Source organism: Cantharellus anzutake (genome assembly GCF_015039405.1).
Source record: "Cantharellus anzutake strain C23 chromosome Unknown EI90scaffold_26, whole genome shotgun sequence".
NCBI lineage: Eukaryota > Fungi > Basidiomycota > Agaricomycetes > Cantharellales > Hydnaceae > Cantharellus > Cantharellus anzutake.
The window spans coordinates 430,583-442,661 of record NW_024066976.1 but is presented as its reverse complement, the minus strand read 5'-3'; the positions used below and the strand labels follow the sequence as shown (position 1 = coordinate 442,661).

Here is a 12,079-nt window from a genome sequence, read left to right as displayed (position 1 = left end):
GTGAAGTTGTAAGACTTCACGGTCTACCACACTCGATCATATCAGATTGAGACTCGAAATTCATGTCAAAGTTTTGGCACAAACTACACCAAATACTCGGTGTGCAGTTGAAATTCACAACTGCATTCCATCTGCAGGGTGACAGCCAAGCAGAAAGAATGATACAAAAAGTAGTACAGATACTACACATGATGGTCAGACCAGATCAATGTGACTGGGCAGTGAAGCTGTCGATGGCAGAATTCGCAATCAATGCAAGCTCGAACACATCGACAGGATTTGCCCCATTTGAATTAATCTATGGCCACATGCCAAAGATGTGCCTAACAGCACCACCCTCGGACCACCTGGGAGTGAACGACTTCGCCCAAAAGGTGAAGGAAAACCTCATGGCAGCACACAATGCGATAATAGACAATCACACTGCTCAAACAATCCAGGCAAATAAGAAAAGATGCCTGGACCTGCCTTTGAGAAAAGGCGAGCTTGCATACTTATCCATGGTTGAACCTACCCAAAGGAAGGGCAGGCAAACTAAAGCCCCTGTATATAGGGCCTTATGAAATCCTGGAAACATTTCCAGAGACGTCAAACTATGTCCTCAAGTTGCCACCACAACTTGAACAACGTGGAATCCACCTGTTAGATCGGGCAGATTCGGACGACTCTGGAGTGGAATCGGAGACTTAGCATGGAAGGACCTCGGCCTCAGTGACTCATGCAGAGTGCTGTGCCATTGCTGGTTGTCCTAATTTCGGATCTAGCAGAGGGGAAGTCTCTTGGGGGAAATCAAGTCCATTTCGGACTGAGGTTACAAGTTACTATGTACATTGTATATAAGGAGGGGTCCAGAATCAAAAGGAACAAGGGTAGGACGAAAGGAGACAAAGGGAGATGGAAAGAGGAACAACACCGAGGGTCAAGGGTTTGACTCAATGGTGTTTCTCAAAGGAGGAGTGAAGGGCCAAGGCCCAAGGAGGAAGGAAGGAGGATGGGAGTGGGGAATGGCCAGCTGACTGAATAGAAAGGAAGCAGCCCAAATAGGGATGAGGGAGAATAGCAGAATTGAATGGAGCAATGCAATAGTTGCAAGGTCCAATGTAAGTCCGGAAAGTCCGAACTCGGAAGTTAAACTCCGGAATATTGGCAAACATAATTAAATGGAATGAGCTAACCAATACAATGGGTATAAGCGGAGGTGGGGTCAAAGTCCGAGGTCGGAGCTAAGACCAGAGGTTCCAGAGACGGAGACACGAACGGGATTCCAGAGTGGAGGTCCGGAGTCGGGAGCATAGGTGTTGCATGCTCATCTGGAAGGTGTCAAGGTTGAGGTCGGACCCGGAATGTTCCGGAGTCAGACCGAAGGTGGTGTCAGAGCTGGAGGTGGGATAACCTCTTGGGAGTCGGCAAGGAGAAGGTGACGGAAGGGAAGTAGGGCTCTGGAGTCGGTTTTGGAGTTCCAGGAGCCCGGAGCGGAGGATGGGATTGTATGGATATGACAATTGGCCTGGCTGCAGTACGACACGCCCGGACCCGTGGGCGGCCTCTCACACACTGGGTGCTCCTGGGATCTCTTGCAGAGACACCTGGACAGATGTGGCTGTGTGCGCAGATGACATGGCCTTAACTACATGTATATAAACACAGCCTAAGTGGGAACTGAGAAGCAACCTTCTTCTCACACTTCCCACTTTAGCCTAAGTGGCCAGGGACCCTTGTCTGCTTCAGGCCCATTGTTACGCATGCCTGCACTACACCCTACTGGGCCCTCAGCCCTGGGCAATATACCTGGATGCTCTCGACCCCAGGTCGGTCCCTGACAGGTCTGGTCATTCTAGGTTTTTGAGTAGATGATGTATTGGTGCACACTGGAGATTGACATTGGGAGTTGATCCATTTATGATTGAGTCATGGCATTTGAGCAATGACTTGAGGCACAGCCATAATTGATACTTGAATAGTGCTAGGATCGAAGAGGACACAAATATTAGTGGAATTTGCATGACATATGATGAATACTGTTTATGATCTGGACCAACTGTCATATCCATCCACGGCCATCGACTTCCACTACCTCCGAACTCTCCGGATTACCTCCACTCCTTCTTCACTAACCTCAGAGCTCCTATATTCTGCAATCACCTCCGCTTCCCTCGATGGTCACCCCCCCTCTTTTCAATATATTACCTACGCCTCCCTAAGTACAGAGCCCCAAAGGCTTCCGGACAGCTCCGATGTCCACTAGCGCACTCCCACCTCTGCTGGGCAATTCACTCGCTTGCCCTGCAAGCCCACCTTCAGGCCTATCCCTCCTTTCCGTTTCTGGGTTATTGCCTACCATTCCGTTAACCCCATAACCTGACTTGTCAGTAATATTCAATTGGCTAATGTTTAACTCTGTTAGCTCCGCTCCGCTTGGCCCTGCCATTTACAGGCCCGCCCTCGTTGTAACTATATATACTCAACTTGTACATAGGTTGCACCTCAGTAATAAAATCGACTAGAGTTGACCCCCTTTAGTTCTCATTGCCAGTCAGTAAGTTAGGGCATGGACATGTAACTTGGCACAGCACTCCTGGCATAAGTCGCTGAGGCCAAAGCCCTCCACCACAGAGACATTCCTTCATCTCGATCTGGTCTCTGACACCAATGAGTTGAACGATTTGACAATCTAAGTGTGTGCATTGAGTTCCTCTTGAGTGAGCCTAAGCTTTTCTTCCTATGCAAGCGAGCGATAGCACTGCTACTATGCCATGGCAAACTTCCTGATCAATGACAAAGGCAGGTGGTTTTTCATCCAAGGACCAGTTGGAGTTCCATAAGGTCTCCCACATCCTTGCCCATTGTTCATCACTGGGATCCATCTGAAGCAACTCCTTGACATTCATTTTTGTGTGGCTTAGAGAATCTGGGAGCCAGGGTGGTCTCTTGGAATGCTCGAGGTAGTCAACAAGCTTGTTATATTGGCAGACTTGTGTAGAAATGATCTGGGCATGCTCGTTTGCACTACTGAGCACCGAGACCATTTTTGCATATCCTAAAGTATCAGACGAGCTTCAACCACAACATCATTCACCTCATGCATGGAGCATGTACCGACTTTTGTAACTAGTCATCCTCCACGCCATTGTGAGCTGCGAATAGGGTTCATCTCATCCTGATACTTAGCTAGGTGGATAAGAATAGAATGCTTGTGGAACTGAGCCAGAATATACTTCTCGATGTATTCTTTTTCTTTGTCAGATGGGTTTTGCAGAAGTTTCAAATCGGATAAACCAATTTGGGCTGTCAGTTTGTGCAAGTGTGCCTGGGATTCATCATGCAATGATTGTACATGCAGAGCAGCTTGATAATGCTCCTTCAGATCCATAGGCCTATGAGACATCATTCACACCAGGGAGATATGGTCCAGCTCCTTCTTTATGGCATCCAAGGCATCCAAATGTGCCTGAGCCAACTGTTGTCAGGGCAACCACACCTGACCATACAACCCCAGAACCACCTTCCCTGACTTCCCTCCACTTCCCTCATCCTCCCATCTTTACATACCTCTCACAACTACAGCCTGCATGTGAACCCGCAGGAAAAATCACGTGGGTCAAGGTGAGCAACTCGCCTTAACCCATGTGACACCTTTTCTGAATTGTGGGAACATCCTCAGCTTCTACCCATAGTCACATTATGATCTGTACAGTACATTTCCCTTTTATAGCAGCCAAGTGGGGAATAGGGAAACTTACCCTTCTTCTCAACTCAATCCCAGCTTAGGCAAGTTGTAGCTACCTTCCATAATACATGACAACTCAATCCCCACTTAGTGAGTTTGAGGAGCTTGGGATAGGATCCAGCACCTGGCTGCCTGGGATGCTGCAAGTGTCCAGCTCTGAGGTAGGGCCACCCCCAGACAGAGGCTGGGCCCTGACAACTGTTCAGCTTCCAACAATTTGGCAAACTTTTTCATTCCAGCTTGGTCATTGTCTAGAGTACAGAAACGTTGGTTAATACCAAACATGAGGTTGGAAGCGGCATACAGGCTCGAGCGGATAGTTGCAGAGTCTTTTGTGCCTCCCACTGGGATTGAAGGAATTGAGGTGTAAATCCCCTATTCTCCTTTAGTGTTTGAAGGAGATCAGTTGTAAGGGCTTCCTGTTGATGGATGGCACCCATTTTGGACCTTGCCAATGAAGCCAGATGATCTCGGCCCTGGGAGGCAATCAGCTTGATTTTGCTGTTGATAGTTGTTATCCGCTTTGCTGGCTATAGTTATGCAATGACATTTATTAGGTCTCACTGAGATGCAAACAGTGTTAGGCACTGTTGGACTCATGCTCATCATATGTTCAGGCACTATCATGTCTATGATCAAGGACCACAGTCGCTTGTTTCCCTCCCCATTTGACTTGCCAAATCCACTTCGTTTCCATGGGTGGAATGCGATTTGGCAACAGAACTGATGTGCATATGCATGAAAGACCAAAACGGTGATACTCAATCTAGGAGCTATGTTGGGGATAAGATTATACTTTATTCAAACATCAGCTGTTGTATTGCAGGTAGTGTAAAGTTATACCTTAGCAATTGATCGATCGAGAATGCACCCAACTTCATGCATTGATCTGATGGTGGTGTTTGAGGGCAGCTGGTGGCTGCGATGAGCATGGCAATGGAAAAGTGCTGCTGCTTGCCCAGGGTGTCCACATCACAAAGAAAGAGGGGGATATCATGGTGGCAGATGGTAGCCATCAGACCTTTTGAACGGAAGGTATCGGTTTTCGATGCTGACTGTTTTTCATGCTTTGTGGCTCAGTGTGGTTCTCTCAATAGCACCATCCAGCACAAGAGATGAAGGACGAGATCCCGAAGAGCTTCGAGATGCATCTCACACCTCAAAGACATGGCGGGCAGCTTCGCCGACTTCGGCACAGGTCAGGAAACTGCAGGTTTCGTTCCAGGGAAGAATCATCTCTCTGCCAACAAACATATATTGCTTGTGTTGCATATCACCATCCATAGCGACAATGACATCAGGATTCCTGGGGAAGAATTAGTACAAGGCCCATTCTTGAAGCAGAGGTGCGTGGGACGAACTCGTTGACAGGACCACCCCATGTTGAGCCTCTGAAACATTGCGGGCATCTCACACGGAGGTATGGGCTAGCCCTGTTGTGTGAGGGGTTTTGAAACAGCCCTGATCGAGCAAGGGTCAATGACGCAGAGTCAGTTGTTGTTTCTGTGGAGGGCGGTATGTCATCATCACTGGATATCATGCTCTCGGATGTGGTGATTGTGGGGTCCCCGTTATGCGCAGGTAGGTGACGGGTAAGCTCGTGGGGTGTGGAAATAGATAGCGGTGCATCGGACTCCACAGGGTCCGTGGGCAGAAGGAACTCTCTCTCTGTTTCAACCTCTGTCAAGTCACGTAGGGCTTTAAACCATGTTATTGCTTCACTGAGCGAACCTAGAAAAGGATCCTATATGAATAGGAGACCGTGTGCATGTCAACCCCACCTAAATGATGACTAGGTATTACCTTGGCAGAGAATTCATAGCCATTCTCCTGCAATATCGTAAACAGGGCAGCATGAAAGGAGGAGTAAATAAATGTAATAACAACCCCCGGCTGGATGGCGCAAGGGCACGTGAAGAAAATATTTTTTATTTTTGGTCCCAGAGTTTGAATCCGGAGTAAGCTGATCATACTCTGAATTGATATTTAAGTGTTATGGAAAAATGATTTTCAACGTTGCTATAGCCTGTGCCGGTTGCCCAGTGGTTCAGTTGTAGCCTGTCTGTTATGTTGGATGCGGGTGCTTTGGTTCAAGTCCCGCTTGAGGTTATTTTTTGTTGTTGTTGTTGTTTTGTTTTGTTGGTTTGTTGGTTTGTCTGTTTGTTTGTTTATTTTGTTTTGGGCCTCCCCATTCGATACTAAGGTCCTTCTATGACTTTGTGTAAGTATTGCATCGTCATGGTTTAACTTCAACTTGTGAACTGCAGGCAGGCAAAAGAAAGTATAACTCCACTGCAGAGAATCAAACTCCGGCACATTCAATGCTCCAAACATCAAACAACAATTTAGCCACTAGGCAACCAGTGACACCAATACCACAGTGCAAATTTATTTCTCTATAAAGCGTTAATATCAATTCAAACTCGGGGAGTAACGGCCGCACGTGATTCAGGGAGTTAAGGGTCTTCACTCTTCCCCGATATTTTCGTGGTAAAAAATTCTCTAGTTGGTTTCGAAATCAAAAATTCTTTTTTTGATATCTCACGTGCCCTTGCGCCATCCAGCCTGGGGTTGTTATTACATTTACTTGAAAGGAGGTAATTGGTGTAGAGGAGTTCACATTTAAAGCTGAGAATAGCGAAAGAATGTCGAAATGGAAGGCGATTTGAGGCATTACCAGTGACCCAGGGAAGTAGCCACACTGAATGATCCCAAGCGGGAGGGTATTGGATGGACATTTGCAATATTCGAATGTACGCCGCACAGCATCTACACTGAGGTCAATGGGACATGGTGAACGAGGTCAAGATGCAAACATACTCGTGAACGCAATCGTCATTACAGAATGAAACCGGAGAGGCATGTTGCAACGAGAGCACAGGGTCATCGCAAGTGTATGCAGTTGTCCGTTCTGTTCGAACGACGTTTCGTCGGGGGCGGCAAGGGGCACGCGTCCTGCCTTCTTTGCCTCCAGATCTAAATATATTTCCACTGCCTTATATATTACATCCTGGCGCCAATGGAGCCACGCGGCATTCTTTTGTGGATTTCGCACTGCCCTCTTGGCTAGTTTTCGGGAAATCGAGGGCGATGGTATGTTCGGTATCGGTTCCCACACAAAGCTTGATCAGATCCAATGCCGGTACATATTCAAGTTGTTGGAAAGCGATCTGAAACATGTATTAATGTCCTCAATCGATTTCGCAACCAACCAAAAGCAGTTCAACTAGTTATTTACAATTAATACACTTCTCTGATCCGAGACTGAGCATACGTGACATAGCCCTTATTTTGAAGAGTTGGTCACTCCACCATCCCAAACCCAACCTTCGCACACGTATGAGGGGCACCGGCGCACTTCGAAGTAAATTGCTGCCCAAGGTGAGACACATGTCGCAAAATGCGCATACCAGACACCTGAAGGTCCTGAATAAACTGGGTGGCACTCTCCGCTTGTTCCATTATCGTCGAACCACCTGTCAAGCCCATAGGCAATCGTAACGGAAACATTGCAAATTATAGCGCTCAGGGGTGAACCGAGGGGGATGATCGGCGTGGGGAACCCGGACACCTGGTCATTTGCCTCCAGGCAACCAGCTGTTGGGGGAAATATTCATTAAACCGGAGAAGATTTCATTTCTGACTTCGGTTCACCATTCTGCCCTGGGAGGATAACCCAATGCAATGAAGCATGGCCGGATGATGAAGCAAGGCCGAATGGTTTTTTACTTGAGTAAGCAGCTAGTCCAAAGTGGAGCTCAGCCATGACAATCGGAAGTAGAGCGATTGGAACCAAGGTATTCCAGAATCGCATTGTTAAGGTCAGCCGACTGCTACAGATAATGTCTGTTGCATAAATAGATATATCAGCCACATGAATCAAGAAGTTCTAACCTCGATCTCGAGCGAAACGCCTAGAGGACTAAGGAGAAACAGGGGGGGGGGCATCCTTCAGAGGCTTTATAGGAGATTCCGGTATCTTCTCAGTCTTCGAAGAGTGAAAACAATCCTCCGAACTGTTCTTGCTCGCTGCCACATCATTAATATTGCCGAAATACCTGCCAGTTGAGACATGTAGTGGCCTCACATGTGGAGGTGCTTATAATAGGCCCGATACATTCAACCAGGAATAAGGTGTTTTAAAAGGAAATTTCCTCGGGGCGCGCAATCAGTATACAACACTGCTCAATTCCGGCAGGACAATGTAGCGCATACAGGGGTAAGCAGTTGGTAGCAGTTATCAGGGTGGGGTTTAAAATGAGAGTGATCGAACTTTCCCACGCAGATTGTATCTTGTTAGTTGATGGCAAATACACGTCGCTTGCGGTCGCGAGCACATATGTCTCATCTCCTATTCAACTGCAACAACCGTTTGCAACACATCCCGATAACCATCTTCCACTCTCCAAACATTGAATGAGTACCGGAATCTCGTATAAAGCCTATTGAAGAATGGTTCCCCCGTTTTCTCCTCAGCCCTCTAGGTGTTCCACTCGAGACCAAGGCTCGAACTTTTTAGCCAACATACTTATCACGCCACATACATTACTTGTATAAGTAGTATTGGCCGACCCTCGCAATGCGATTCTGGGACACCTTAATTCTCATCACTCTACTTCCGATTATCATAGTGGCTGATTTCCACATCGGAATAGGCGCTTGGACAGACCACATGGGCAGCTTTACTGGTGCCGGCAAGGCTGAACTGCATTTGGCTATCCTCCTATCAGACCACAGTAAACCGTCGCCGGAAATGAACTTTCCTCGGGTCTAACAAATGTGTTTCCCAACAGATGGTTGCCGTCAGGCAAATCACATGGGCTCTGACTTCCCCATAGTCAGCCTCGGGTCACCACTGATCATTGTGCTTTGCGGTGTGGTGATCACAATTCCCGATAAACTCGACCGCTGGAACTCCTCGGACGGAGCAAGTGGACTGTGTTACCCAACTTCAGATGGTGTCAGTGCGCATTTTATGACGTGCGGAGCATTTACGATGGCTATTTACCTCGATTCGCGCTGGTGTGCGGGATTCGTGTGCAAAAGCAATTAACCAAGAAAACTTCATTGTTCCAGCCTGACACTTGGTGTAAGCCAAAAACAAAATAATGCTTGAAATGATCATTACCATTTCCAACAGACTATCGGACACCACAGACACCCTGGTAGAAGGCCTTGTTAGGTACCCAAATTGAACTTTCGATCTCCAGCCTAACAGGCCTAAATGCCAATGCCTATGAACGTTCTGAGGCTCGTTGAACTTTCTCTTTTGTATTGATTTGAATATGTAAAACATTCATCACAAACACTTAGAACATTCTCTGACTGTACAGAACATTTGAAGGGTTGCTTACTATTTTGGGGACGGTAACGTTCCATTCCCCTGTTTGCCTCAGGCCTCAGTAGGTCTGTCTAAACATAAGCTTTGATGGGCTGTATATTCAACAGAGTAGAGGTAAAAGGCTACCGGGCCTTTACAACTACTCCGAGGTATATATGTGTAAATTACATATCTCAGCACAAATAAATAAAGAAATAACAGCATCGCTATAATGGGAATTATAGCAATGCAACATAATATAAATATCACTATAATTGGAATTATTGTCAGAGACCGGATGCGAGATGAAGGATACATCTCCATGGCAGAGGGCTTCAGCCTCAGTGACTCAGACCAGGAGCGCTGTGCCAAGTTACACGTCCATGCCCTAATTTACTTACTGGCAGTGAGAACTAAAAGGGGGATTAACTCTAGTCAATTTTATCACTAGGGTGTAACCTATCTACAAGTTAAGTATATATAGGTACATAGAGGGTGGGCCCATGAATGACAGGGCTGAGCAGGGTGGAGCTAATGGAGTTACATGTTAGCCGACTGAATATTACCGATGAGTCGGGTTATGGGGTTAGCGGAGTGGTGGGCTATAACCCAGAAACAGAAAGGAGGGATCAGCCCGAAGCTGGGCTTGCAGGGAAAACAACTAAGTTGCCCAGCAGAGGTGGGAGTGCACTAGTGGACATCAGAGCTGTCCGGAGGCCTTCGGGGCTCCATACTTAGGGAGGCATAGGTAATATATTGATTGAATTGAGGGGGTGGTGACCATTGGGGGAGTCGGAGGTAGTTGTGGAATCCGGCGGCTCCGAGGTTGGTGACGAAGGAGCAGAGGTGATCCGGAGGGACCGGAGGTAGTGGGAGGTGATGGCTGTGGATGGATATGACAATTATAGTGAAGTAAGGTTAATCCCTTACAACATTCAACAATGTTGGAGAGCAGGTGCATAGCATGTATTCACTCCTATTCACACCGAAAATAGATCTATAGAGTCAACAGCCATCCCAACTTCAGGGGAAAAGTGTTATGGTTAAGCCATAACCCCGGACAGACTTGATGGATGTCTCACATGTCTTGCCTATTTCAGTTCTGTCTCAATTCATGTAGCTTTGCGACTACCTGTATGACTTGGATGTCTCTCTTGTTTCATCTCACATGTGTTAGCCTGTTTTCATGTATATAAGCAGTTGACCAGTGAAGACAGATTCTTCAACTGGTCAACACAGGTCACCAACCTGAATTGACTTCTTGTGATCTTGTGACTTGTGACTTGTGACTTGTGGTCTTCTTGCTTGTGACCTCGCTTCTCGTGATCTCACAACTCTTGCTCCACTCTGCTCCATTCTCATGCTCTTAGTGCTGAGAGGTTTGTGTGAGTGTGAGGTCTCAGTGGGGTTGCTCAGCACACAAGGCCATAAGTGATATGATGGTATGTATTTTACAGTGTGTGTAAGCGGTTAACAGAAGTTCCTGCTTACCCACATGACTTTATGTACATCGTAATTACATATGGCTCAGGGTTCAGGGCTATTGCCCTGACAGTGAGATCTTGTGGGTTGCTCAGCACACCAATTCATAAGTGTTACAAAAGTGTGTATTTTACAGTAGTGTTAAGCGGTAACTGGAAGTTGCCGCTTAACCATGTGACTCTAAGTACACCTTTGTTACATAAGACTCGGGGTTTGGGGCTATTGCCCTGACATTCTCCCCCTTTGCATTGCATATGCAATGCATACATGGTTAAGAAAAGAAAGGAATTCAAAGTAGAAGCATTTTTCAATGAAAGTTTGTTATCACCACTTTAAAGTGGGTGATGTGTACATTTAGGAAAAGAATGAGAAATAAGAAAAGGAGTAAGGAGTAAGGAGTGTGGGGCCGTTACTTTGAAGTAAACAGCAATACATGGATATTGCAGGAAAAGGGGATGGGAGGGAAATAGAAGGAGAAAGTTTCAAAAATAGATTTCGACCCAAAGATGATATATCTTTAGTATTCCTCCTCACTGGTTCTGTGAGGAGTCGTGTGTAATTGGTGTTTACACATGGGCGGTGGTGGAGGTGGGTTAGATGGAGTAGAAGTTTCCACAATTGTTACATTCCTCACACACAATTTTGTGTGTGGGGCCTCGAGTTGGAGGAAGGTGTTTTCATGGGTGCCTCAATGGCATATTACCATGTCACTTTCCCCTTCTTCAAGGGCGGAGTTATTGCCCTGGAGGAGGGTTTTCCTCTGGGTTGTTCATCTGGACATCTGATTGCTGTGTTGGATGCAATGATGTAGCCTGGGCTATGTTGTCAAGCTGTGGACTTGACAAAGTGGGTGCTCCCTGGGTGGGAGCGGGTTGTTGTGTCCCTGAGCCACTTGGCTCAGGTATAGAGTACAGTAAGTTTACTGTTCTTCCTGTGGGGAAGGATGGTTGCTGGCTCGTCTGTCCAGCACAGAGACTTGTGTCTCTCTCCCGGTATTTGGAAGCTTTTGTGGCACATTCCTCAGGAGTCCTGAGTGGTTTGAACTGGGACTTCACATAGGCAGCTTTGCCTAGTCTTTCCCAGGAGATGTTTCCCCTGTTCTCAGGGGAGTTGTAATCCTCTGTGAGTTTTGTGATACTTGGGAGTTCCAAGAAATATTTCTTGGTTTCCTTTGCTTTTTTTGCAAAGGTCTTTATGTACCTTGCCACTTTTAAAGGCAGCTTCAGCCTGTTTGTACCAGTGTATGAATGCTTTTCCATTCATGCTTGTCCACCAAGCATATGCGGCATTTTGCGCCACTTCTGACCCTGCTGTTCTCCTCATGGGGAAATTGGGGTCAATTATTATGTTGACAGGAGCGTCGACTTTGCCGAACTCATTGAGTTCAGCAGTCTCGTATAACATATGGACACTTCCCTGCAGGGTAGCTTGCCCATAGGGTGCTGAGGTACTCAGTGGCCTGCTGCCTCTACAGTGGTCCCTGCTTGGGGGTCTGCTGTCGGTTGCCTACTGCTCTCCCTCTTCCCCTCGACATGAGTTTGCCCTCCTGA

At 46.9% G+C, this 12,079-nt stretch overlaps 4 protein-coding genes across 4 annotated transcripts; 1 reads left to right on the top strand and 3 right to left on the bottom strand.

The window, feature by feature from the left end:
- Positions 1-3,814: 3,814 nt before the first annotated feature.
- Positions 3,815-4,167, bottom strand: EI90DRAFT_3124237 (uncharacterized protein; the record flags this gene model as incomplete). Its single annotated transcript, XM_039063694.1, has 2 exons — positions 3,815-3,978; positions 4,032-4,167. The coding sequence occupies 2 exons, from the start codon at positions 4,165-4,167 to the stop codon at positions 3,815-3,817; spliced, it is 300 nt and encodes a 99-aa protein (XP_038915569.1).
- A 181-nt stretch (positions 4,168-4,348) lies between these two features.
- Positions 4,349-4,639, bottom strand: EI90DRAFT_2863002 (uncharacterized protein; the record flags this gene model as incomplete). Its single annotated transcript, XM_039053816.1, has 2 exons — positions 4,349-4,522; positions 4,571-4,639. Coding segments are annotated over 2 exons (243 nt in total), but the record flags the coding sequence as incomplete, so codon positions are not given.
- Positions 4,640-6,941: 2,302 nt separating this feature from the next.
- On the bottom strand, positions 6,942-7,731 carry EI90DRAFT_3059991 (uncharacterized protein). The gene is made up of 3 exons (XM_039060465.1): positions 7,622-7,731; positions 7,382-7,560; positions 6,942-7,324 (listed from the first exon to the last, which is right to left on the bottom strand). The coding sequence occupies exons 2-3, from the start codon at positions 7,539-7,541 to the stop codon at positions 7,014-7,016; spliced, it is 471 nt and encodes a 156-aa protein (XP_038915567.1). The 5' UTR covers positions 7,542-7,560; positions 7,622-7,731; the 3' UTR covers positions 6,942-7,013.
- Positions 7,732-8,406: 675 nt separating this feature from the next.
- EI90DRAFT_3059988 (uncharacterized protein) lies at positions 8,407-8,801 on the top strand. The gene is made up of 2 exons (XM_039060464.1): positions 8,407-8,466; positions 8,521-8,801. The coding sequence occupies exon 2, from the start codon at positions 8,544-8,546 to the stop codon at positions 8,778-8,780; it is 237 nt and encodes a 78-aa protein (XP_038915566.1). The 5' UTR covers positions 8,407-8,466; positions 8,521-8,543; the 3' UTR covers positions 8,781-8,801.
- Positions 8,802-12,079: the final 3,278 nt, after the last annotated feature.

Excerpts from the sequence above, each read along its gene's own strand:
- EI90DRAFT_3059991 (XM_039060465.1), bottom strand. The coding sequence starts at position 7,541 with ATGCGATTCTGGAATACCTTGGTTCCAATCGCTCTACTTCCGATTGTC. Across the intron at positions 7,325-7,381 it reads TATCCTCCCAGGGCAGAATG|CTGGTTGCCTGGAGGCAAAT; the intron begins GTGAACCGAAGT and ends TTCCCCCAACAG.
- EI90DRAFT_3059988 (XM_039060464.1), top strand. The coding sequence starts at position 8,544 with ATGGGCTCTGACTTCCCCATAGTCAGCCTCGGGTCACCACTGATCATT.